Raw genomic sequence first — 24,565 nt, forward strand, 5'->3', positions numbered from 1 at the left:
TAAATGTAAAACAAATTAAGAGCCTGTGTTCATACCCCAGCTTTGGGATCTCATATATCTTATGTAAAAATAGCTATGAATTTAATAATAGTGGTGCTAATTTTCAGCCTTACAATTCAGGCATTACATTTCACACAAATTTTCATATAGTTCAGAGAGTTGTTTCTAATAACTTATTACTGTGACTAAGACTTCTAGGTCCCAAGGTTGGCCAGACTATGCATCAGCATTACCAACATGTAATTTTATTTTTTGATTATGTTAATTACAAAGCCAATACAGGTACAATCTAACAAATCCAAACATCATTGAGACAAAATTTAATCTGAATACATTTGGCTTTATGAAAACGTACTATATTGCTTCTACTTTTTTCATTTTGCTATTAATGACTAATGAAATTTCTTTTAGGTTATTGACTAGCACCAGTTTATAGACTAGTGTTTAGAAAACCACTTTGGCTATTTCTCCTCACTTGGAAGGGAAGATAAAATAATATACTAATGGAATGAAGTATAACAAAATTTTCATATAAAATTTTCACACAAATGTGCCCTGATCCATGGTCGAACCTGCAACCTTTTGGTTTACGGGATGATGTTCCAACCAACTGAGCCACACTGGCCAGGGCCAGGGTAGTAGTTCCTTGAGGGATCATTCATGTTTATGAGCAATTCCAGACCTCATCCTAAAATCATTCTGTATTCCATGTGAACCAATGTTATTTCTCTTTTTTATAATGGCTTGAGAGTCATCTTTACCTCTTTTAACCAACATGGACTTAAATAATCTTAGGCAAGGCTCTTGAAATGCAATTCTGGTTCAGTGTCAGCTTATCTAAATCTCTGGATGTGTAGCATTAGAACAGTATGTCATAAAGTATCCTATGACTGTGCAAAGTGTGACTGTCTATCCCCCTGCCCCTGCATGAACTTGAGCTGCTGTTGTGAATTTCGTATTCCTCATGACCAATTCAGTACTATACTTCATTTGATGGTTTTAAGGAAAATTGCTGCTTCAGAAATAAAACACCAAGATGTCCTAAAAGATGAGTTAAAAGATGCAAAGTTACTGCTGCTCTGGGGTGGGGTAGGAGCAAGCAGCTCTCATCTTAGTCATCCGCAAGTAAATCCTCTGTGGACAGTGGGTCATATGAAGGTTTTGGTTTTCTAAGTGAAGAAGTGTGAGAAATGATATATTTAACACTTAGCAAGTTATTTTTAGTCTTCTGAGTTGGACAGCAAAGGAAGAAGTTGGTGCAGAAAAAAATCACAAGAATTCTGCACCACTTCTTTGCATGGCATGATGTTAAATAGCAATTAAGAAAAATGGAAGAATAAGCTAAGAATGTTAGGGAACAAACAGGTGAGAATGGAAAATATGAAGATAATTTGGAGAATCTCTACACCTGTCAGAAGTATAGACAGAGGATACATGAAAAGGAAGTAGCATCCCTATTCTGGAAACTTAAACCTTCCTTTCTTTTCTTTTTTAACCAAAATTCTTATCTGGACATGAATTAGAAAGTGAAATTAATGCTCCTTCTTATTAGATGAGAAACAATTATTTACATTGCGATTGCCAAGAGACTTTAAGAATAATTTGCATATTGTAGGTAATATCTTTTAGGGTAATATTCTTTCTCTGCCAAAGTTATTATGAGAAATTTGAAAATAAAAAGTATTAGAGGCAGCACAGGTAGTTTACTATCATTCAAAATAAATTCTTCTAAGCTATGTATGGCTCTTAACCACATTTAATGAAGCTTTTAAAATCCTAAGAAGGTTGGTCCTTGGGTAAGGTCTCTTGTCTTTTATATGAAAGTTATATCTATGTGCCTGCATGTAAAATCTGTCCAAAGTACACTCACTTTTAGTCTAAAGATGATATGTAGGCCTACACTATATTTGTACAACTGCCATAAAACATTCAACTAAGTCAGATTAGCACACGCTGATATTGACAGCCTACTGGGAACATATTGATTAGGTCTCCTTCCATGTATTTGTTATGATTTTCCTCCTCAGTTTCATTTACTGGGAAGACACAGGGGAAAAGATTTCACCGGAACAATGACAATGCCTGTCACAAAATGTTCTCAATGTTTCCATTTGTCGCTATGGCAGTTCCAAGTGAAAAGGCAGACCTGCTGTGACAAAGCACAGCAGGACAACAGGGAGAAATTTTCTCCTGACCCGGGAAATTAGGAAATCATACTTAGAGATTACAAATGGTCTCCATTTCCAAGGGTATAATCGTAGCACTTGGGCTTTTGTAGGAGAATCTGAAAAGGGTAGTTCTGTCAGGGCTGGCTAGTGACAAATAAAGGGCAAATGTTACAAAGTGCTTCAGATCTCTAAACGGAACAAGGAGGCACGCTTGTAGAGGCCAAAGGGATTTGTCACTGTCACTAAACCCTTGAGACGGAACTACGAATTTAATGTATATATACATTTAGGGTACTCATTTTAAAATTCTACATGAGAATCTATGATGTAGTTCTATGTTTGTTTATACCTTATGTGGCTAATAAGAACACATGGCACTCTGGTACTGAGATATGTAATTAGGACATGGTGGGTGAGGTGATGCTTTAGCCAAGAACTTGAAATTGGGACTGATACATAGTTATGCAAAGTCACAAAAGACAGAAACACTCTTAAGCCAGCAAAAATTGAAAGTAATAGGAGGCATATATTAACTATCTAAAGATAGAAAATGTCAATCAGAAAAAAGATGCATTTATCAGGCAACAAAGCAAAGAAAAAGGAACTACATAATAAATGTAAAAGTTGTCACTGCCCCTCCATTTTCAAGGTAGAGGAGTATGCTTCAACAGCTGGAGTATTTAAAATCCTAACAGAAAGGCTTTCCTTGGTGTAGAGATAGGAGTAGACGTTTTAATCAATGTTTTTTTTTAGTATTATAAACTAACAATACCACATGTATTGTAAGATGGATGCTCAGCCTGGTGCTACTCGACAGTCGATTCATGTAACTCCCTGTGTTTGGATTCCACGCTGACCAAGCAAGTTTATGATACGGCTTTTTGTACCTCTGTAGTACAATCAATTCAATTGCTTAGAAAAAATGGTCCTGGTTCAGACTCACTGGGGACTACAGCCCTTCGATTCTCTACCCTTTCCCTTTTGCAACATCTTACCCTAGAGTCCTGAGAATCCTATCAGATAACAAAAGCTCCTGTTCAATAAATGAAGTCATCTATTCAGATAATAGGAAGATTGGCTTTGGCAAAGCCCCCTTTTGTTAGTAAGGCTGGTCTTGGTTCTTGGTCCTAATGATGAGAATTCCCTAAAAGTTTAGAGCAGGACCCAGCAGTGAGTGAGAGCATCGCCTCTGGAACGAGACTGCCTGGTTTGAATCCCGGTTCTGCTATTTTCTAGCTATGAGATGTTAGCTGAGTTACCTAAACCCTCTACGGCTCGGTTTTCTCATCAGTAAAATGGGGTTACAAATAACCTACTTCAAGGAGCTTTTATAAACATTAAATGAATTAATATATATTAAGTACTTAAGATATTGATTGACTAATAGATGCTATGTAAATTTATCTATTGCTATTACTGTATAGCTTGACTTACATGGACAGAATGTGCTGAACATGTTGACATGAGAATTTCATTGCTAAGATGGCAGAGTTTTCATCTCATGGTATGACTCAGTCTTTCAGTGTCTCGCTATCATGGGAACTGATCAGAGTAAAGTGAGAAAAATGGCTGTGTAACTGAGGTATTACCAGTGAAGTACTGTCTACTCTCAGGCTGCCTTCCACTTCACCTGCACTGGTTTCAACAGTGTGTACTGAAATCCGGTGCTGGACTCAGGCTGTGGTGAAAGTGAACAGAGTGCGGAAGGTGCCCTGTATGACACAAGGGGTGGCAAACTATAGACTGAGGGCCAAATCTGGCCCATGGTCTATTTTTGTACAGCTGGAGAGCTAAGAAAGGTATTTTACATTTTACTGTAAAAACCAAAAACAAAACAGAAAAATAAGCAAGTAAGCAAACAAACAGAGTACGAAAATTATGCAATATAGCCTGTACATGGCTTGCAAAGCTTGACATTTTCACTAGTTGGCCCTTACAAAAAAAGTTTACAGGTTCCTGTTTCACAATCTTTCCTTTTTATTTACTTGCCGTACCTCGACAATACATATATAATGAGGGTAGGTAAGTAGAATGAGATCTTTAAAAAGGCTGAAAATCCTGTAACAAAGAACCCAAGTGCTTTTGATGAGGTATTCCATGTATCATTTTAGTACAATACCAATGGGTAGCTAGCTGTTTCTACTTCAGTATCCTAAAAATGACTTCGCTCTCCCTCAAAAAGTCTGTCTGTTATTCTCTAGTACTGGAAACATTACAGGTAACTGGGCATCTGAAAGGGAATCTGTTTTTGCAGAGCCAGGTAGCCCAGGGCCTCAGGGCCCCTGGGCGAGAAGAAGGGCTAATTAGGTTACCATGGGATCTAAAGTGCTGTACTAAATATCAAAGAAATAGAATACTTAATGTTTTAAATATTTTACTTAAAAAGGTACAATGATATAAGTTTAAAAGTTCCTGTATTAATATTCCTGGCTTGACCAATTTCTAACCAGGAAATCGATAATATTTCCCTAATGTATTACAGAAGTTGACCCAATTTTGGTAAGATATTTTTAGCCTGCATGGATATATATAGTTCTGAGGCAGTATGGAATAGGAAAAATAGCTGCAAAATACTCTAATCAATGATGAAGCCTTTTAGAGCAAACAATGACAGTAAAGTAGAATGTTATCTGTGGTATGTACTCATACCAAATAATAGAGCATGAACATGCTACCAGTCTAATGGTTCACAGCTCATTTTGTGGTACACTTAAAGACAATGGGATACTACTTGGCTGAAGAAAAACAAAAAGGAAACCTTACTTTTTGCAACATTATGGATAGACCTGGAGATTATTATGCTAAGTAAAATAAGCCAGTCAGAGAAAGACAAATACCGTATGATCTCAGTTATATTGGAATCTAATGAACAAAACAGAAACAGAGGCATGGTCACAGGGAACAGACTGACAGCTGTCAGAGGGGAGGGGGGTTGGGGAACTGGATGAAAGAAGGTGAAGAGATTAAGCAAACACACACACACTGAGAAATGGTCCATCTAGAAAGTATCCAGCCACACAATATGAAAAATGGAGACATTTATTGAAGATACAAGAAACACTGTACATAGGACAATGATGCCTCAGTCCCCTTCAAAGTAGGCAGCTTGGGATCTTACACAGTTCTCCCAATTGCCATCAGTTATCCCTGCTGTATTTTCCTGAATCTCCTTGAAGTTCTGAAACGGCTTCCCTTTCAAAAGTGATTTTAGTTTTGGGAAAAGCTAGAAGTCACAGGGCACCAAATCTGGTCTGTAAAGGGGCTGAGTCCCCTGGGTGATTTGCTGTTTTGCCAAAAAACTCTGTACAACACATGATGCATGAATGGGTGTGTTGTCATGATGAAGCTGCCAATCACCAGTTGTCCATAGCTGCGGCCTTCTAAATCATTCAAATAGTTTCTGTGGAGCAATGTTCCAGCTTAGCACAAAATCTGATACAGATTTATTGCTTTACTCACTCAGTTATTTTAAATGCACCAGTCACACAGTACACATGCTCATTCAACGGTATCTACCACCCCCACTGACTAGTACAATGAAGTCATCATTGTTCACACATGCACATTCCAGTCCACTCTCCTTGGATGCCAGGTTACATCGATGTCATGCAAACCATTATAACTGTATTAACAATGGTTGGACAGACCCTTTTTTCTGGACAGACCCTTGTGTATGTGTGTATGTACATACACAGATGCAGACAACAGTGTGATGATAGCCAGAGGGAAAGGGGGATGGGGGGTGGGGAGTAGGTGGAGGTGGGCAAAGCAGGGGGAAACGAGGACAAGAAAGAGACTTTGCTTGGGACGCTGGGTGCACAGTGCAGCGTGCAGGTGATATTTTATTGAGCTGTGCATTTAAAACCTGTATGTTTTGTGAACCAATGTGACTCCAATAAATTTGGTTTAAAAAAAAAAGACTAGGTACAAATAGTTTCAAAGAAGAAATATAGAAAACTTATGTTGCTGAAATAGACCATTTATATATATATAGTCATATATATATATTACACACATATTTTGTTGTGTATAATGCACACCTTTTTGCCCAAATTTTTGAGGGAAAAATAAGGATGCACATTATACATGGGTACACATTATACACGGCAAAACGTGGTATATAGTTGTGTGTGTGGGTATATATATGTATTTTATTTTTTTAATTTTTTTAAATTTTTTTTTAATTTTTTTTTAAATATTTTATTTATTTATTTTTAGAGAGGGAAGGGAGGGAGATAGAGATAGAGATAGAGAGAAACATCAATGTGCGGTTGCTGGGGGTTATGGCCTGCAACCCAGGAATGTACCCTGGCTGGGAATCGAACCTGGGACACTTTGGTTCCCAGCCCGCGCTCAATCCACTGAGCTACACCAGCCAGGGCTATATATGTATTTTAGACAATGCTAAGTTAAAACCATCACAAAATCTTAAATGTTTTCCACGGCTCAAATTATTTTCCAAGGAAGAAGAATAATGGTTAACTCCATTTGTCTTTTTTTTTTCTTGTCATGCTTGAGAAATAAACAGAGATCAGAAAGGACTTTTCTGGGTTATCATTTAAGAATCTAAAGCTTTACATAGACCATAACCTAGTTTAACTACACTTAAATAAAAGGATTTTAGATAAATTTCAATATCAGAATCTTTGAAACAGACTTTAGATCAATATAAGTCATCAAGCCAAGATCTCCTAATTGTCTTAATCTTGTTTTTGAGTACTCATTTCAAAAATGATTTGGTTCTTATAAATTGTGCCAGTTCTTAATGAGCTTGAACCAGACAAAAATTTAACCCTTCCTAATAAAATAAACATGTAACTATTGTGTTAGAAACACATGTTTTAACCAAATAATCCAAAGACATCATCTTTAGCTATTAGCAGCATACTGTTTAATACTCATCACAGCTTGTTTTAAAGAACAACAATGCATTAACATTTAAGCCTGAAGGGCTATGAATATACTATATATTGTACTTGGTACAGCTTGTTTATGAAATATTCTGACAGACACAATTAATCTTATGAAAATGACTAGGGTAGAGCATAATACCAAATTATTTTTAAGCCAAAAATACATACTTTTCCTATAGTAAAATACCCTCTACTATTACAATGATAGTAGCATATGGAAAGAACATTAGGAGTTAATTATTTAAAAGAAATTAAAAGTTATTAAATTCATAAATCTTGGTTATATGGAATAGACAAGGGTTAAAGAAAATGTTTAACTTATAAGTAAGTGTAAAATAAATGAGTCTTTACCTCCAACAAATGCATCTCCAGCTCCGTTGGTATCAACAATTTCTTTCTGGTCTTGATCCAAGACAGCAAAAGCAGTGACTTCACTTTCTGCAATTAGAGCCAAAGAAAGGCAAACTGACTTCTCTTTGTAATACTCAATATATAAACTCACCCAATGAACTTGAAGTTCCTTCATCATTCATCATTCAGAAAGACCAAACATGAACTTCACATTCTGTACATGAGTACTTGGGAACCAAGGTGCAAAGTCACCTGTAAGCAATGCCTTTTTTGTGTGTGTGTGTAATTTTCAGCATTCAGATGCTGTATGTGCTTTGTTAAGAGTCATACCTAGGCAGTTCAGTTTTGGGGGGATGACAGTAAGTGGCAGCAGTACCTTTTTGGACAGTACAAATACTTGAAAAGAAACTATAAGCTAAAGGAAGTGTTTGTAAAGATTAAGTCATGAACCTCTAATAATGCTTTAAGCCAGACTGCATTCTGGGAAGTGAAACCTTGGATACAGTAACGAGTTATAAATTTTAAAAATATAAATAATGATTTGTCTTGGGTGTTTCTCTACAGAAAATCACAGTGGCACAATAAAAATATAATTACTATTTTGTTACAATACTTCATGCCAATGTCAAGGATTACTGATTTTAGTTGGCTTATTACAAATAACCTAGCCTGGTTACTTTTTACTAAGGAGTCACTATTTCCTTTAAACTATGTGTCAACCAGAAGAAGGGAAAGCTGCTTCCGAATGCACTGGCAAAACAAAGGGACAGTGCAATGTGCTCTTGTCTTGCAGCAGTCTGGACTAGCGCTTGGTTGTTTTGACTAATACAGAGTAACCTAATACAGTACTTTATACTTGGCACATGACAATAGAATGAAGTTGCTTGTGATGAAATCTGGCCTAGAGGACATCTGCAGAAGATTGGTCAGTGCCTTTTACTGGGAGCTGGACTTCTGAAATCAGACATATGCATTCCTTATGGGGACACATGTGAGACTGGTAAACTTCAATCTCACCTAAGATCAAGAGGGAGGGAAAAGGAGATCCTGAGAACTTTGAGGTCTTAATGAAGAGCCTGAAGTCTCAAAAAACATGTTGTCTGCTTTCTGCTACTAAAATATACTTTCAGTAACAGATAAGCACAGATTTGAAAATGACAAAAAAAGATCCTCTTGGGAAAACTGATATTCAAGAAGAGGACTCATGCACTTAGTGAGCCCTTTTGACCAGATGGCTGCAGATGCTAAGAAGCCTTTGCACCAGAAGCATCTATTTAAACTCTTTAACTAACTTTCCACCCGTTGTAACACCAGAACCTATATGGCAGTTAACAAGATTTTGATTAACTGGAAGTTAAGGCATAGTTATCTAGGATTAAATTTTCTAGGGAGTATGCAGTAGATACTGTTACACAGGCAAAAAAAAAAAAATTAAAAAACGATGTAAGCAGACTTTATTGGAAATAATTAGGAAAGGGTTACAGTTTGGTTTAGGAAAAGGTCTGTTCCATAAATATTTATAAAGAAATCTGGTTTTATTACTTCCCAGTACAAGTCATACTATAAAGGGAATTAACAACTATAAACTAAGAACAAACAGGCACTAAATAAGTAAAACGAGCTAAGTTAATGATACCATTACCATTTATAATAGGGTTACATTACATAATAATATAACATGTCTATAAAACATTTTAGGTAATATAAGAATTAATTACTGGATTACAGATTTGAAAATAATGTTATATAAATGGTAAGTAAGTCACAATTAGATCTAACTCTTTGGTTATTGATTTTCAGTTGGATAAATCTTTATGTATAGAACCTAATTCCCAATGGAAGAGATTATTTTGAGCTTTGTTCTTAAGAATCATGACTTCTTGGTCTTAATCACAGAAAATTCTAAATGAATGTATTTATACTGTACTTTTTTTCTGAATATATGTGTAGATTCTTGAGTTGCCTTATCCTGAGGTGTCAAATATGGTGTCATATTTTCCTGAAAAATAAGGTAGAATTATTTTCCACCTTTTGTACATATTAATACAAATACATATAAGAACATCACGAATGTAAAAGAGCTGTCATAAATCAGTATAAACACAGTCCAGTCTCTATTATCTTCTATATCTAGAGGGCTATATTATGAGAACACCTCAACATTTCCAAGATCCTAAAATGTGTTCTAAATCATGAAAAAAGGGTCAAACAATGTTCAATAATATTTAAGTTCAATTATATTTTTGGTACACTCTTAGTTTTTTGAAATGTGATGACCTGGTTTACAGAGCTATTAAAAAAGAACCTCACACAATTAACTAAACAGAATTCACAAGCATGACCTATTCCATGGCCTTCTAGACAATATACCATATAAACACATCAAGAACCTCACTAAATCTTAAGACACACTTATAGGCGTGGGCACTGTTCAGTCAGTGAGGCCCCATGACGCTCACTGGGACCTGTTTATGTGTGAAATGGGCAGGGAGTAGCTGTGGGAACAAATAGCGAAAATATCTTTTTGCTCTAGTTGTATAAAAATAACACTGTTAGTTTTGATGAATTACTTCTACTTAAAAGATTAAGATAAGTCAGAACCATTGTTTTTCACCAAAAGTTTCTAACCAAACTTTTTGAAAAGTGAGAAAGAAAAGGATTGGGCATGATTATTATTCTTATTTTCCAGCTTTCTATAAGACCAAGCAACGGTGAGCTTCCCCAAACAGACAGAAAGCAAACAGTAACAATTCAGCTGATGCCAGATTTGTTTGGTGTCATTTATTAGATAAGACCCTCAGGGTACCTTCATTCAGAATAATGAAATTTAGCTTATTTAAAAGACAAAATAGTAAAAATTCAAACATTTCCTGGACACTTTATACAAACAAATAATTTATTCTTCACTTCACTATGACATAAGCTTCACTATCTAATCACTGAAGAGACCAGTCAGGCTCTAGAATCAAAACTTCCTTACACACCTATAATGCTATGCCAATTATAGTAGAGATGGTTAGTTCATACAAATGATACAGGATCTAAATAAAAAATAACAACAAAAAAAATTCAGTCACTCTGTGCCAAATAACTATATTTTAGCATCGTGGACACACAACCTCATGATCATCATAGCTTTAGAAATTCTGTTTGAGGTATTTTAAAATGCTATGTGTTGTTACTGTTTTGTTGATGTGACCTCTAAATTGTAGAGAAGATATAGTTGAAGGAGACACATAGCAGGATGAGAGGCAGGAAGGCAGGCATTTTCAACCTTAGGATGGGCTGCGGTCGCCACCTCTGCCACTGTCCCCAACCATGGAAAAGACAGAACAGTGATGGCAAAAAACTTCACCAGGGAATGAAAAGCATGACTAGGTAAAAACCAGAACTCTTAAGAGTCTTTAAAGAGGTCCCTGCACCTTGGTGATTCCTTATACTGAGGTAATTTCCAGAGTACTTACATTTTTGTTTGCTTGCTTTTTATTAACCTTTTATTTGGAGATCATTATAAACTAATGGGAAAGTCTGGAGAAAAATCCATAGAACTCTCACATAACAGTTTGCCACATTTCCTTTATCATTCTTGCCATATACATGTATGTATTATTTATTCTTTTAAGCCATTTGAGTGTAAGTTGCATATATTATGCCCTGACTCCTTAATAATTCATTGTTTATTTTCTAAGAACAAGGATATTCTTTTAGGTAACCATGGTATAGCTGCCAAATTAAAAAACTTAATACTGTCATTTTATCTAATCTATATTCCATATTTTGATTTTGTTGTCTTTTATATACAAGATCCAGTCCAGAATCAAATATTGCTTTTAGTTGTGCTAGTTTGTTCTGAATTTAACCTTGTGAATAGATAATGTATACATGTAGTTCAAAGTACAAATATATAAGAAGGTATGCTCCAAAAAACTCCCTCTCAGCTCTTATCTCCTAGTCACATGGTTTCTAGTCCAATCAGGTTATCACTGTTATAGTTTTTCTGTGTATTCTTCCAGATTTCTCTATGCATATAGAAACAAAACACATTCTTATTTTTCTCCTTAAAAAAAAAAGAACAAAAAAACAATGTGCAGGCTGTACATGCTTTACACTTGGAGATCTTGCTATGTTGGTAAACAGAGAATGTCCTCGTTATTTTTTATTGTTGCATAATAGTCCATTGTATAGATACACTACACTTTATTTAAGTGGTCCTTTATTGATAGACTTTTCGGTTGTTTTCAATCTTCCATTATCACAAACAATGTTGCAAAGTACTAATACTTTTATTTTAAATAGACACTAAATATAGTCATTTTACTTAGTAGCCAAGTCAATAACATAATTCCTACTTTATATAGGGGACTGACACAAGGAAGCTAAGTTATTACACAAACAGCATGAAAAATGCTGGTGTTGAAAAACAGGGGAAAATGAGAATCCAGGAAATGCTTTTCTGTTCACTAGGATACACATGCCAGGATCTGAGCAAAGACACCCTGCTCAGACTGTCTTAATAAACAGGGTAATGAAACAAATGACAGATTCTGCTAATAATAGAGATTTATAGAACAATCCTAATTAATGAGTACTTTTGGGGAATGAAGAGCTCTGGATTAATTCAATTTTTTGGTTAACTAAAGAAAAACAAAAGTCTTTTTAGTTCAAAATCTTTCTAAATATATTAATATAATATTATCATATATCATGACATTCCTGTTTTAATGAGTTCAGTTTATTGAACACAACCAAAATTTTCTTTGATAACAGAGAATCCTGGAGCACAGTTAATATCATTATTCTGGATATCAATTCTCATTGTAGTTCCAAAGGCACAAGTGCTTTCATGAAAGGCAGGATAAATGGAATGGTGGGAAGTACACTGGATTAGGACTCAAAAGACTCATGATTTTAGTCTGATTTTGGCTTAGCTACTTTATTCAACAAATGCTTAAGAGCTTATCATGTGTCAGGCACTCTATTAGAGACTTGGAATACAGATGTGAATAGGACAAAGACCCTGTTCTCATGAGACCTACACTCTAGCGAGGAAAGATAACATACAAGTAACAAAAAAATGGACAAGATGATTTGAGATAATAATAAATGCCACAAATAAATAAAACAGGATGATGTGATGAAGCATGACTGTGGAATAGAGTTAACAATTTAGATGGGTGTTATTTCCTCATTAAGGAGCTGATGTTTGAACTGAGATTTCAGTAACAAGAAGGATAGCCGTGTAAAGATTCAGGGCTAGAATATTCAAGTGTGGAGGTGCTGGGCTAGCAACGGGCTTGGTGAGGTAAGTCTATTTAAGGATAAAAAGGCCAGTGTAGCCCTGGCCTGTGTTGCTCAGTTGGCTGGAGTATTGTCCTATAAACCAAAAAGCTGCGGGTTCAATTTCCAAGTGAAGGCACATGTTTGGGTTGCAGGTTCAGTTACCAGTTGGGGAGTAGACAGGAGGCAACTGATGTTTCTCTCTCACATCAATTTTCTCTGTCTCTGGAATCGATAAATACATCCTTGGGTAAGGATAAAAAAAACCTTTTACAACAAAAAAAGGCCAATATAACTACAGTATAGTGTAAGGAGATCAACTGTGTGTGCGTGTGGGGGGGGGGAGAGGGTAAGGGGAGATTGATGGAATTTCATTCTAAGTAAAATGGGAAACCATTGGAAGGTTTTAAACAGAGGAGTGATATGATCCCATCTTTAATTTTAAAATATTATTCTGGAAGTCTTATACAGAATGGACTGAATGGTGAAAACTAGGAGTGGAGTCAGTGATGCTACTAACCAGGAGACCTGGTATAAGTCACACTGTAACTTAAAACTCAGTTTTATTACTTAGAAAATGAGCATCATATTTGCTCTAGCTACTTTCTGTGACTTTTATGTGGATTAAGTATTAACAACATTATGAAAGTACTGTGTCAAACATAAAGCCCTATAAAATTTGTAAATTGTTCTTAAGAGCTTATTTTCTTCAATCAAGCTACAACAATTTATTGAACATTTGCCATGAGCTCTTCATAGTCTGTTAGACCCTTTGGGGAATATATAGGAGATATATTAAGACATGATCCTTCTTCTCAAGGAATGTAGGATCTAGATGGAAAAAGGAATCAAGCATATTGAAAGAACTGTGAAACACCATACAAGGTAATACTTATTACAACTGCAACAGGAGTTCAAAGAAAGAAAGGAACAATGTAAGTTTAATTAAGTGGAATGGTTTCATGGAGAAAACTGAACTTAAGCTAGGTCTTGAAGCTGTGGACAGTGAAGAGGACAGCAAAAAAAAAGGTATATGCACGTATATCCCAGGAGGCATGGAGAAAGAAAAAAGTTGACATGTCAGGTCAGGCAAAAAATAATGCAGATTTGTTGGGTCCAGCCATCTCTGGGGAGAGAGTAGCTGAGAGGGAGCTTTTTCATCCTGTACAGGATCCAGTCCAGAATCAAATATTGCTTTTAGTTGTGCTAGTTTGTTTTTAACAGTAGTTGCAGCATCTGTTTTTTTTTTTTAAAGTTGCAGGAATAATTTACAGATCATACTCAGGCCAATCTGGAGATTAAGACGAATGGCACAAAGTTGTAAAGAAATGATAAAGACTTGTTTCACAGCAGGCCAGCCTTTGTCATCCAACATTGTGCCAATTACTGCTAATTCCTCTCAGAGCTGGTCCTACTAATGATCTCTAACTGGTGCTTCCATTTCCTTTCCCAAAGTAGTGTTTTAAACAATTCTCAAGCCACCAAGTAATCCCTTTGAAAGAACAGCTCATTAGGTATCACGTCTCTGCACTTCGCTAGTTAGGATGAACTATCAATACTAATAGTTCTGTCCAACAATGCAAGGGTTGTTTATGAGACTGCAATAAGATGGGGGATAAATGGCACCTGTTAGACTTGGCCTATTCATAGACCACAATACTATTTACACTTCTTCTTATGACCCACAGACAATATACAAACTGATCAGGCCACTGAAGTCAGTGCAGCAAGGCTGGTGTCATTAATTGTGTGATATGTGGAGTCCTAACACTGGTTACATCTAGACAGAAGAAATTTGTGCCGTGCTAGTTAGTCCTTTGAAATGAAAAAGTAATGCCATCCCCCAGAAAAAGAAGAAAAGAAGTCTCTATTTTTAATGTACTGACACACTGTGATAATATCCCCATGAAAATCTATTTTAAAACTTCATTTTAGATTTATATAAGTAAATGTTCTATGTGAGCTTTAATATACAACTTGAGTATCAGCAATTATTTTTTATTTCACCACAGTGGCTGCTGATAAGGAAAGAGCAAAAAGCCCATGTTCTGGCGAGCTCATTCCTAATGCCTGGAAGGTGAGCACCTGGGGGTAAGGCTCACATTTTCTGGTACTGATGGCACTATCCTAAGTACTTGGATAGTGAAGGGAACATGTACTGGACCACATAGGTGTCTTCTAATCCTGACATTCAGATGTCTTGGTTTTATTTTTTTTTAAGATTTTATTTATTTATTTTTAGACAGAGGGGAAGGGAGGGAGAAAGAGGGAGAGACACACCAGTGTGTGGTTACCTCTCATGCACATCCTACTGGGCACCTGGCTCGCAACCCAGGCGTGTGCCCTGACTGGGAATCGAACTGGTGACCCTTTGGTTCACAGGCAAGTGCTCAATCCACTGAGCCATACCAGCCAGGCCAGGTATCTTGGTTTTAAAGGCATGGAGACAGAAACAGCTTTTACACCTTCAGGTAAATCACGAGTACAAACTTTCACTTTCTTTAGAAGATAATGTGGCTGGGAAATATGAAAATGTGAACATTTTACTTAGCATACTCCAAGATTAGAAAGTCACTCGACATCAGATAACTCTTTTCTTGATTATACATTTATACATTTAGCGAGAAGAAATGAGGATAATTATTGAAACCTAGCAGAAAGCCCACTATATTAGGTACTTAATAAATACTTGGTGACTGACTGACAGTAGAATTTAAAAGATTTCTAAGCTAGCATTCAAGTATATTTCCTGGTAAACTAATTTAACATACTATTTTAACAATAGAGAAACTCCTGCATTCCTTAGATATTTTCTTAGTGGTTACCCTGGGGTTTATAATTAACATCTTAAAAATATAACCATCGACTTTGAATTGATACCAACTACTTTCAACAGCATTCAAAACCTCTGCTCCTACAGCTCCTTCCCCACCTTATGCTGTTGTTACAAATTACATCTTCTACATGTGTGCCCATTCACATATATTTAAAATTATTCTTTAATGTATTTCTTTTAAATCATGTATAAAATAAAAGAGGAGTTACAAAAATATATTATTACTGCCTATTATATTTACCTGAGTAGTTACCTTTACTAGAGTTTTTATTTCTTCATATGGTTTTGAGTTACTGTCTACTGTCCTTTAATTTCAGCCTGAAGAATCCTTTAGCATTTTTTGTAGGGCGGGGCTATCTACCTGCAATACATTCCTTTAGCTTTTAACCAGAAATGTGTTAATTTCTCCTTCATTTCTGATAGACAATTTTGTCAGATAGAGAACTTCTGTATTCTTTTCTTTTCCTTTTTTTAAAAATTGAATCTTGTGACTGAAATATGGTCATTCATTCATTGCACTAGGTTTTTTAAAAGATTTTATTTATTTATTTTTAGAGAGGGAAGGGAGGGAGATAGAGAGAGAGAAACATCAACGTGCGGTTGTTGGGGGTCATGGCCTGCAACCCAGGCATGTACCCTGACTGGGAATCGAACCTGCAACACTTTGGTTCGCAGCCCACGCTCAATCCATTGAGCTACGCCAGCTAGGGCTAGAACTTCTGTATTCTGAAGCCCATTTTTTCAAGTGGAGAATTACAAATATAATTATCAAAAAAGCTAACTCACCAAGTAGATTCTCCACAATTCATTTCATTTTTAAATTATTTTTTATTATTATTTTTGTTATTGTTGTCGTCACATTATCTGTGACTGAAACATTTTCTTCTGTAGTTCCTTACCAGCCGTACATCCCCCTGCACCACTGGGGACTGTCATCTGTGATGCCATGAGACTGGCGGCCAACACTGCAGCCCATAGACTGGGCGGTCCCCAGGATCTCTTTAATGGTTCCAGAAAGTTCTCCAGCTACGGACTGGTGCTGCACGTGTCGAGCAATGTTAGCAGTCTCATCAAAAGGGATAGTTCCACTGTGCTTAATGTTTTTTGCTTCTTTCTGTCTCCTGGTCACAGGGCTTTGATGTGAGGATATAGGCAGAAGGCACAACCTCCATCTGGGCCTGTCTGTTCTGAATGGTCAGTTTCACTATGGTCCTCAGACTCTTCCAATTACCATCGCCAACCTTTTTCGGAGACAGGCCCTGGGGTTGGGGTGGAGGCAGGGGCAGATGTGGCACCGCCTTCCCCACCAGTGCACCTCAGGTGTACGACTTTGATCTCACTGGGGGAGAACTTCAGAGACATGGTGGAGTTGGTTGGTGTCGGATGAACATGGATTCGGGACGACTGAAGAAAAGTTGCACCATTGCCTCCTCTGAGCCGAAAGCCGAAAAGCCACAACGCATTTTAATTTACTGAAGCTCCAAGAAGAAAAAATTGTAGTGTGGCCAAAGATCAGTGTTGAACTCATGATAGGAAAGCTTTTAAGAAATTGGTTGCTGATTGTACTTTGATAATTAAATACAAAAACCTATGATCCTTTAAGGCTCACCTAATTAGTATCAAATGAGTTTACTTAATTACAGCTGTACATTAAATGCATAGGGTTTGCCTCATCTCAAAATAATTACATGTGCATTGTAATGTGAATTATGGAAGATTAATTCGTAGTTTATTGATTACTCCCTAAACAGAGACTGAGACTCATTAGGCAAAGTTATTATCATAGCAGTTTTGATAAATAGTTCCTAGAAAAGGTTCCTGAATAATATCTGCACCTAACTTCTTTAAAGGAAAGGTATACATGTATTAGAATTGCTACTGCAAATTTATTGTAAAGCGCTAGCCTAAAAAATGTGTTCCCTGAGGTATTTAGGTAAGAGGCATATATATGTTTATATATGTATATAAACTCTCCACTTATTCTGCACAGAGCTAGATATTTCTGAAGTTTATAGTAAAGGCTATAATTACTTCTTTAAAAGAGTCTTTTAGCATAATGAATAATTACAGGTCAAACTACTACCTCTAACAAACCATTTCCTAGCATTCCTCAGATAGAGGAAGTGACAGTTAACTATCATGTTAAAGAAAGCTTCTGCTATGTTCATTATACCCAAGGACCACTAGAAAGGGCCCACACTCTATTTATTTTCCTCTATTCTGTGGACAGTTTACTATAGCAGCTTTTCCCTTTTCTTATATACGATATTTTTAAAAAATGAGAAGGGAAGAAAAATTGATGTTTGAAAATGCACATAGAATTAATTATTAAAGACATAAATACACACTCATCATAGGGACAAAATATTCTAACTCTAGAGGGTTTTTTTTTGTTTGTTTTTTGAAACGACTATGTTGATTAATTGGGAAGAAACAGATCACTTAAATTTAGTATTTTTAATTTTGGGAGGTGTGGGGGAAGGAAACTTAACCACAAAAAAAAAAAAAAGTCACATGCTTGTTCATTCCAGAGCCAGACTCAGATATAGAACAGGTTGATAGCTGCAGGGCGGGGGCGGGGGCGGGGGGGGGGGCAATGTTGGGAGACTGGGTTATGGGGGCTAGAGAGATTGAGAAAAACAAAAAACCCATGGGCATGGACAACAGTGTGGTGACTGCTGGTGGGAGGGGAGATGGGGAGAGATGGAGGAGGGTATGAGGGGATAAATGGTGATAGAGACATGACTTGGAGTGATGAACACACAATACAGTGTACAGATGTGTTGTGGAATTATACACCTGAAACCTGTATAATTTTGTTAACCGAGGGAATAAAATATTTCAAATGCAATGTCATGAATGTGTCTTGTATTTTCCTTAAATATAAAATAGATGTCAGTTAAAATATGAGATTTTTCATGTTTAAAAGAGATGAACTTTTCAGACTAGCCCCGTGCCTACTATTTTTAAATGCACCCATTGTTTTTCACTTTCCTATTTCTGCTCTATTGTGTGACTACTCCCACTGACCACGAACTTGTATTATTTCCCTTCATTTGTTCTTGGATATTTTGCACTGTGTGCCAAAACAAGCTCTCTGCTGCCACAGAGCCTGAAGAATGAACATGGCTGCTTACCGTAAATGCTAACATAGCTAGGAGTGCTGACATGATTAGGCTTCAAAAAAGCAACAGAGGTAAAAGCTGAACAGATATGTTGAGCTGCTCCTCTGCATTTGGAATTTCTAACTTTGGTCACTGTACCTTTTTTCTCTCTAGTAGTTTTCTGCCATTTTCTCCCTTTAAATATAGAGACTGAGAGGAAGATCTCAGCATAGTAATCCTGTCTACTCTCATGTTCAATGGGTCTATCTTTGAATTTAACTAGTAGCTTCCTCTCATTTTTCACTTCCTTTCAGTCTTTTCCTTGAGTTAACTTAATCCCTAAAGTGACTGAGGAATCATAAACTGACATTCTTCTACTATACAAAATATCTGTATTATGCAACTCACATTGCAAGGGACTTAATATTACTAGTTTTGAATAATTTGTTCAAATTCAGATTAAATTCAGATCTTTCTCTAATAAATAACAAGATGCATGAGGGCACTGTAATCTAGGCAAACATAATTATACAATTATTGATGAAGTTCCTGTTGATAAACAATGCAAACATTAGGAAATACTATTTTGCAATTAAATGATGAAGAAAGCTGTTTATTGCCTTCCATTCTATCCTCTGTTAATAAGACTGAAGTTGCAGATGTTCCTGTATGCTGCATTCAAGTTAAATGGTGCATGATGCTCTAGGTGGTTCCCATAACCTTGCTTTGTCTACTATGAACTGACTCAATTGATATGATAATAGAGAAGAGAGCTGGGCTAAGCTGGCACAATTTGCATAGCCTTGAAATTTGCCATTATTGGACAGCCAACTGCTTCTAGAAGTTCTTGTTAGGTTGTCACAGACAACAATGTGTTAGACAAACAATATTTTGAAATTAACCACTCAGGTGGGGGCATCACTTATTGAAGCTTTTATCCCATCAAACAAGGTATTCATCAATGCATTTCTAAAGCTAACAATAGGGAATTTTGTGATCTTCTCTGGGATCAATTACTATTAGATTTAGTACAAAGCCAGCAGACATCATTCAGGGGTCACAAAACAGTGTTAGCACTTGCTGCTTTTTGACACAGGGATTCTATTTGGAGAAACATCTCTCTCCTTTTCAAAAAAACCTAATTTTTATCTCATTATTAAGTAAATATTATATTTTAGATTTAGAAATAATAGTCTTCAATGTTGCTCAATATTGTACTTTACTAATGAAAAAAGTATCATATAAGAAGACCCCATACAAGAATAGCAGGAATAGTTCCAATGCATGAAAATGAAATGACACACTACAAAACCTCAAACTCTAAAATACAAATCCCCATATATTCCATAAACATTTTAAAAATAAAAGAAAAATACCACATATATAAGGGAGAATTGGGAATCTCTACATTTAGAATTTATGCACATATGTCAAATGCAAGGAAAAGAGGGAGTAAACGTATCTTTAGTGGGTGGACAATTAAACAATTAGGAGAAGAGAGAACTGCAAATGAATGGGAAGAATGTAATTTAAAGTTAAAAAAATAAAACTGTTAAAATCCTAGAGGAGCTAATGCTAATAAAGGTGTAATACAAAACAGGAAACACAATTGGGTTGCCCTGTAATACCTAGAGGTCAATATTAAAGATTTAACTCCCCAAAGAGCAAATTCCCATATGACTAGCTGGATAAAAGACAGGATAAAGGAATTTAAAGAAACACCAGATGAAAGAAACTGAGCATACACAAGATTAATGTTTGAAAGAAGGGCAACAAGAATGTTTTTAAAATAAACCCTATTCTTAAGATTAACTCAAAGTTTAAACAAAGTTTGTTCTGATTTTTTGTTTTTAGTTGGTTTAAATCTTAAACTACAATGAGACCTCTCATTTTGAGCATTAGTTTTATTTCCAGAAGACTACAATATAGTAAAACTATTAAGGGAAATGAAGCCCCTTGTACATTGTATTTACTGCCCCTCCTTTTTGGGCTAATCCCTGTAGGGAAACTATAATCTGTTAATAAGGACTGTACTTCCTGTCTAATCAATATCAGGCTTGCCATGTGACTTGACTTCAGCTAATGAAACGTGACAGGAAGTGATGCAAGAGCTGTAAGAGCTACTGTGTAGTTCTTTCATCACGCCTTTTCCCCTCTACTACAACCCAGCACGCTCCTGATCGGGGCTGCCCTTCACCGCTGGTCCAAGAATAGAGAAAAATGGAGTAGTGACTCAGTTAACGCAGTGAAGAATGGGAATATAGGAAAAAATAAATATTTATTATTGAAAATCATTAAGATATTGAGGGTTATTTGTTATATTTAGCCTAACCTGGTTAATAAATATAAAAAAGGGTAGCACTGTGATGTGTAATCCTAATGGAATTCAAAATTATGAGTGGAAGGCTATGGAATAACTGGTTATTTACATTTGAGAATGCCTTCAATTTGTCTAAACCAAAACATTACACTAAATATTCAACAAGTGCTCTCTCTCTATTTTTTTTTGGTAGGGGAATCTCCTTTTTTAAAAAAAATTATCTATTTTTAGAGAGAGGGAAAGGGAAGGAGAGAAACTTCACTGTGTGCTTGCCTCTCATGCATCCCCTACTGGGGGTGGGAGGACCTGGCCTGCACCCCAGGCATGTGCCCTGACTGGGAAATCGAACCAGCGACCCTTTGGTTTGCAGGCCCATGCTCAATCCACTGAGATATACCAACCATGGCTCAAAAAGTGCTCTTAAAGAGCATCTGGATAAATGTGTTACTCATAATAAAATGTGCCTATGAGGATGCCCTCCCCTGGTCATGATTATCGCTGTCCTTAACAGTTTTCTTAGCAAACCAGAGGCTCTAGGGGCTTTTGATAATGGCAGAGAAGTAATTTAGACCAACCATCTCATTAAGAACAATGAGAACATCTGGACAAAGTGTATGTTTAAAAAATGTGCTTGAGGGACATCTGGTCAAGATAGTGGCATAGTTACCTGGCTGGTGTGGCTCAGTGGATTGAGCACTGGCCTGTGAACCAAAGGGTTGCTGCTTTGATTCCCAGTCAGGGCACATGCCTGGGTTGTGGGCCATGCCCCCAGTAGGGGGCGTGCACATCTTGATGTTTCTGTCCCTCTCTCTCCCTCTGTCTCCTCTCCCTAAAAATAAATAAAATCTTAAATAAAAAAAGATAGTGGCTTAGTTAAACATGTCTCTCCTACTCATGCAGCCACATCAAAATTAAAACTAAAACATAAAACATTCATCACTTAGAACCACTGGAGATCAAGTTGAATGGAAGTCTAATAACTACAGAATTAAAGAAACCACATCAGTCCAGACTGGTAAGTGGGGGAGAAGTGGAACAAGATGACTCACATCCACGTGTGGTGGATAAAAATTTGGGAGGGATATCTCAGGAGCAAAGAGTCCCAGCCCTACATCAGGCCCCTAAGCCTAGAATTCCTGTTCCAGCTCCAGAAAGATAAGACCTGATAATTTCTGGTTGCAAAAACTAGTGGGGACTGAGTCAGTGGAAAAACATTCTGGAGTCTCAAGCAGTTCTCCTTAAGGAACCCACACACAGACTTACTCAAACTCACTCCTTCTGAGCTCCAACACTGGGGGAGCAGCTTGAAAGGCACCAGTGGCATACTGGGAGAAACTGAGTATCTTGTATCAAGGTGGCAGCTGGGAGGACAGCTTTATCCCAGAGAGAAAGGTAGGCAGAGCCCACTGTCCCTTTTCTGAGCCCTACATGCACAGAGTCACAGAGTGGGCAGGCATGTGCCATACTGGAGACCCCATCAAACTGGCTAACACTGTTTGTCCCACCCTGGAGATCCCCTGAGACTCTGTCCCACCCAACATACAAGTTCACCCAATCTGTTAGCAGTGACTTTTCAATATGAATGGATGGTCTTGTCTCATGCTTCACAAGTTCCTAAATACTATCAAACACTCAACAGCTGGCCTCAGTATGCCCCCAACCCCCATACGTCTTGCTAAGTGGCTCCAGGCCTGGCACTGGCACCAGCACCAGCAAGCCTAGATTCATAGGTTGTCTTTGCCTGGGAATCTCTAAGTCCAGCACAAATACCAGCCATCTCAGATTGCTTTATATCTCACGCAGGGTGGCCCTGGGCAGAACACAGGTGAGGGCCTGCACCACATGGGAAACCCCAGAGCCTGCACACCCAGTGGACAACACTGGATCACCACCACCATACCGCTGCACAGCTGCTCCTCTACAGAGGGTGGAGGTTGGTGCTCAGTGGTCACACCCAACCCTTGTAGCTGACTGGCCTGTGTAAATTCCTCCCATCGACTCACCAACAGAAATGAAGGCTCAACCACAAGAATAGGGTGTACTCAGCCTACACAACGGGCACACCTTGAGTACCCAGCTTGGGTGATAGGGGAGGCTGTGCCCCTAGACTCTACATAACACCTACTACATTAGGCCACACTACTAAGACAGGGAGTCACAGAAGCTCTACCTAATGCATAGAAACAAACACAAGGAGGCTGCCAAAATGAGGAGACAAAGAAACATGGCCCAAATAAAGAACAGATCAGAATTCCAGAAAAAAAGAAAGCTAAATGAAATGGAGATTCTGTCAGATGCAGAGCTCAAAACACTGGTTATAAGAATGTTCAAGGAACTTAGTAAGGACCTCAACATAAAAAGACCCAGTCAGAAGTGGAGGATATACTAATTGAAATAAAGAACAATTTACAAGGAAACAACAGCAGAGTGGAGGGATCTGAGAATCAAATCAATGATTTGGAACATAAGGAAGCAAAAACAACCAATCAGAACAACAAGAAGAAAAAATAATCCAAAAAAAAAAAAAAAAAGAAACAAAACCCCAATGACAGTGTAAACAGTCTGTGAGACAACTTCAAGCATTCCAACATTCACATCGTAGGGGTGTCAAAAGAAGAAGAGAAAGAACAAAAATTTGGAAATCTATTTGAAAGAAAACTCTAATTTGGTGAAAGAAATGCAAGTCCAGGAAGCACGGAGTCCCAAACAAGGTGGATGCAAAGAGGCCTGCTCCAAGATGCATCATAAATAAAATGCCTTAGGTTAAAGATAAAGAGAGAATTGTAAAAGCAGCAAGAGAAAAGCAGTAAGTTATTTACAGGGGAGTTCCCATAAGACTGTCAGCTGATTTTTCAAAAGAAACTTTGCAGGCTAGGAGGAATTGGAAAGAAATATTCAAAGTTATGAGAAGCAGGGACCTACAGCCAAGATTGCTCTACCCAGCAAAGATAGCATTATGAATTGAAGAGCAGATAAAGAGCTTCCCAGACAAGAAAAAACTAAAGTAGTTCATCATCACCAATTATTATATAAAATGTTAGAAGGACTTATTTAAGAAAAAGAAGATCAAAACTATGACAGTATAATGGCAATAAATACACATCTATCAACAACTGAATCTAAACATCAAACTAAGCAAACAAGAACAGAGATGGAATCATGAATATGAAGAGCATTTTGATAATTGCCAGGTAGGAAGGGGGTTTGGGAGAATGGGTGAAGAGGTAAGGGGATTAAGAAGTACAAATAGTTATAGAATAGCCATGGGGATGTAAAATACAGTATAGGAAATGGACTAGCCAAAGAACTTACACGCATGACTCATGGATATGAACAATGGCATGGGGATTTCCTAAGGGAGTGGGGGGTGCTGGGGGAAGGGGGCAAAGGGGGAAAATTGGACAACTGTAATGACATATTCAATAAAATATAATTAAAAAATATAAAAAATGTGCTTGAAGGCATTCAAGGCTTAACAAAGGATTAAATAATTACCAGGGTAGGATATGAGTTATGGAAACCCTAGAATTAAGTCTGATGCTTGATACTGGTCGTTGGACAAAATTTTGAATCTAGCGCCTGTGAAGACAGATGAC

The 24,565-nt window shown here is 37.1% G+C and overlaps 1 protein-coding gene across 2 annotated transcripts in view; it reads right to left on the bottom strand.

Moving 5' to 3' along the window:
* Positions 1 to 24,565, bottom strand: part of ADK (adenosine kinase) — a 576,611-nt gene that overhangs the window by 36,346 nt on the left and 515,700 nt on the right. For both annotated transcript variants that reach the window (XM_045842324.1, XM_045842325.1), the window contains exon 10: positions 7,433 to 7,519. In XM_045842324.1, coding sequence (XP_045698280.1) covers positions 7,433 to 7,519 — 87 coding nt within the window. The remainder of the gene's footprint in view (positions 1 to 7,432; positions 7,520 to 24,565) is intronic.

This window comes from Phyllostomus hastatus, unplaced genomic scaffold (genome assembly GCF_019186645.2).
Source record: "Phyllostomus hastatus isolate PE091 unplaced genomic scaffold, TTU_PhHast_1.1 phas_contig_38, whole genome shotgun sequence".
Taxonomy (NCBI): domain Eukaryota; kingdom Metazoa; phylum Chordata; class Mammalia; order Chiroptera; family Phyllostomidae; genus Phyllostomus; species Phyllostomus hastatus.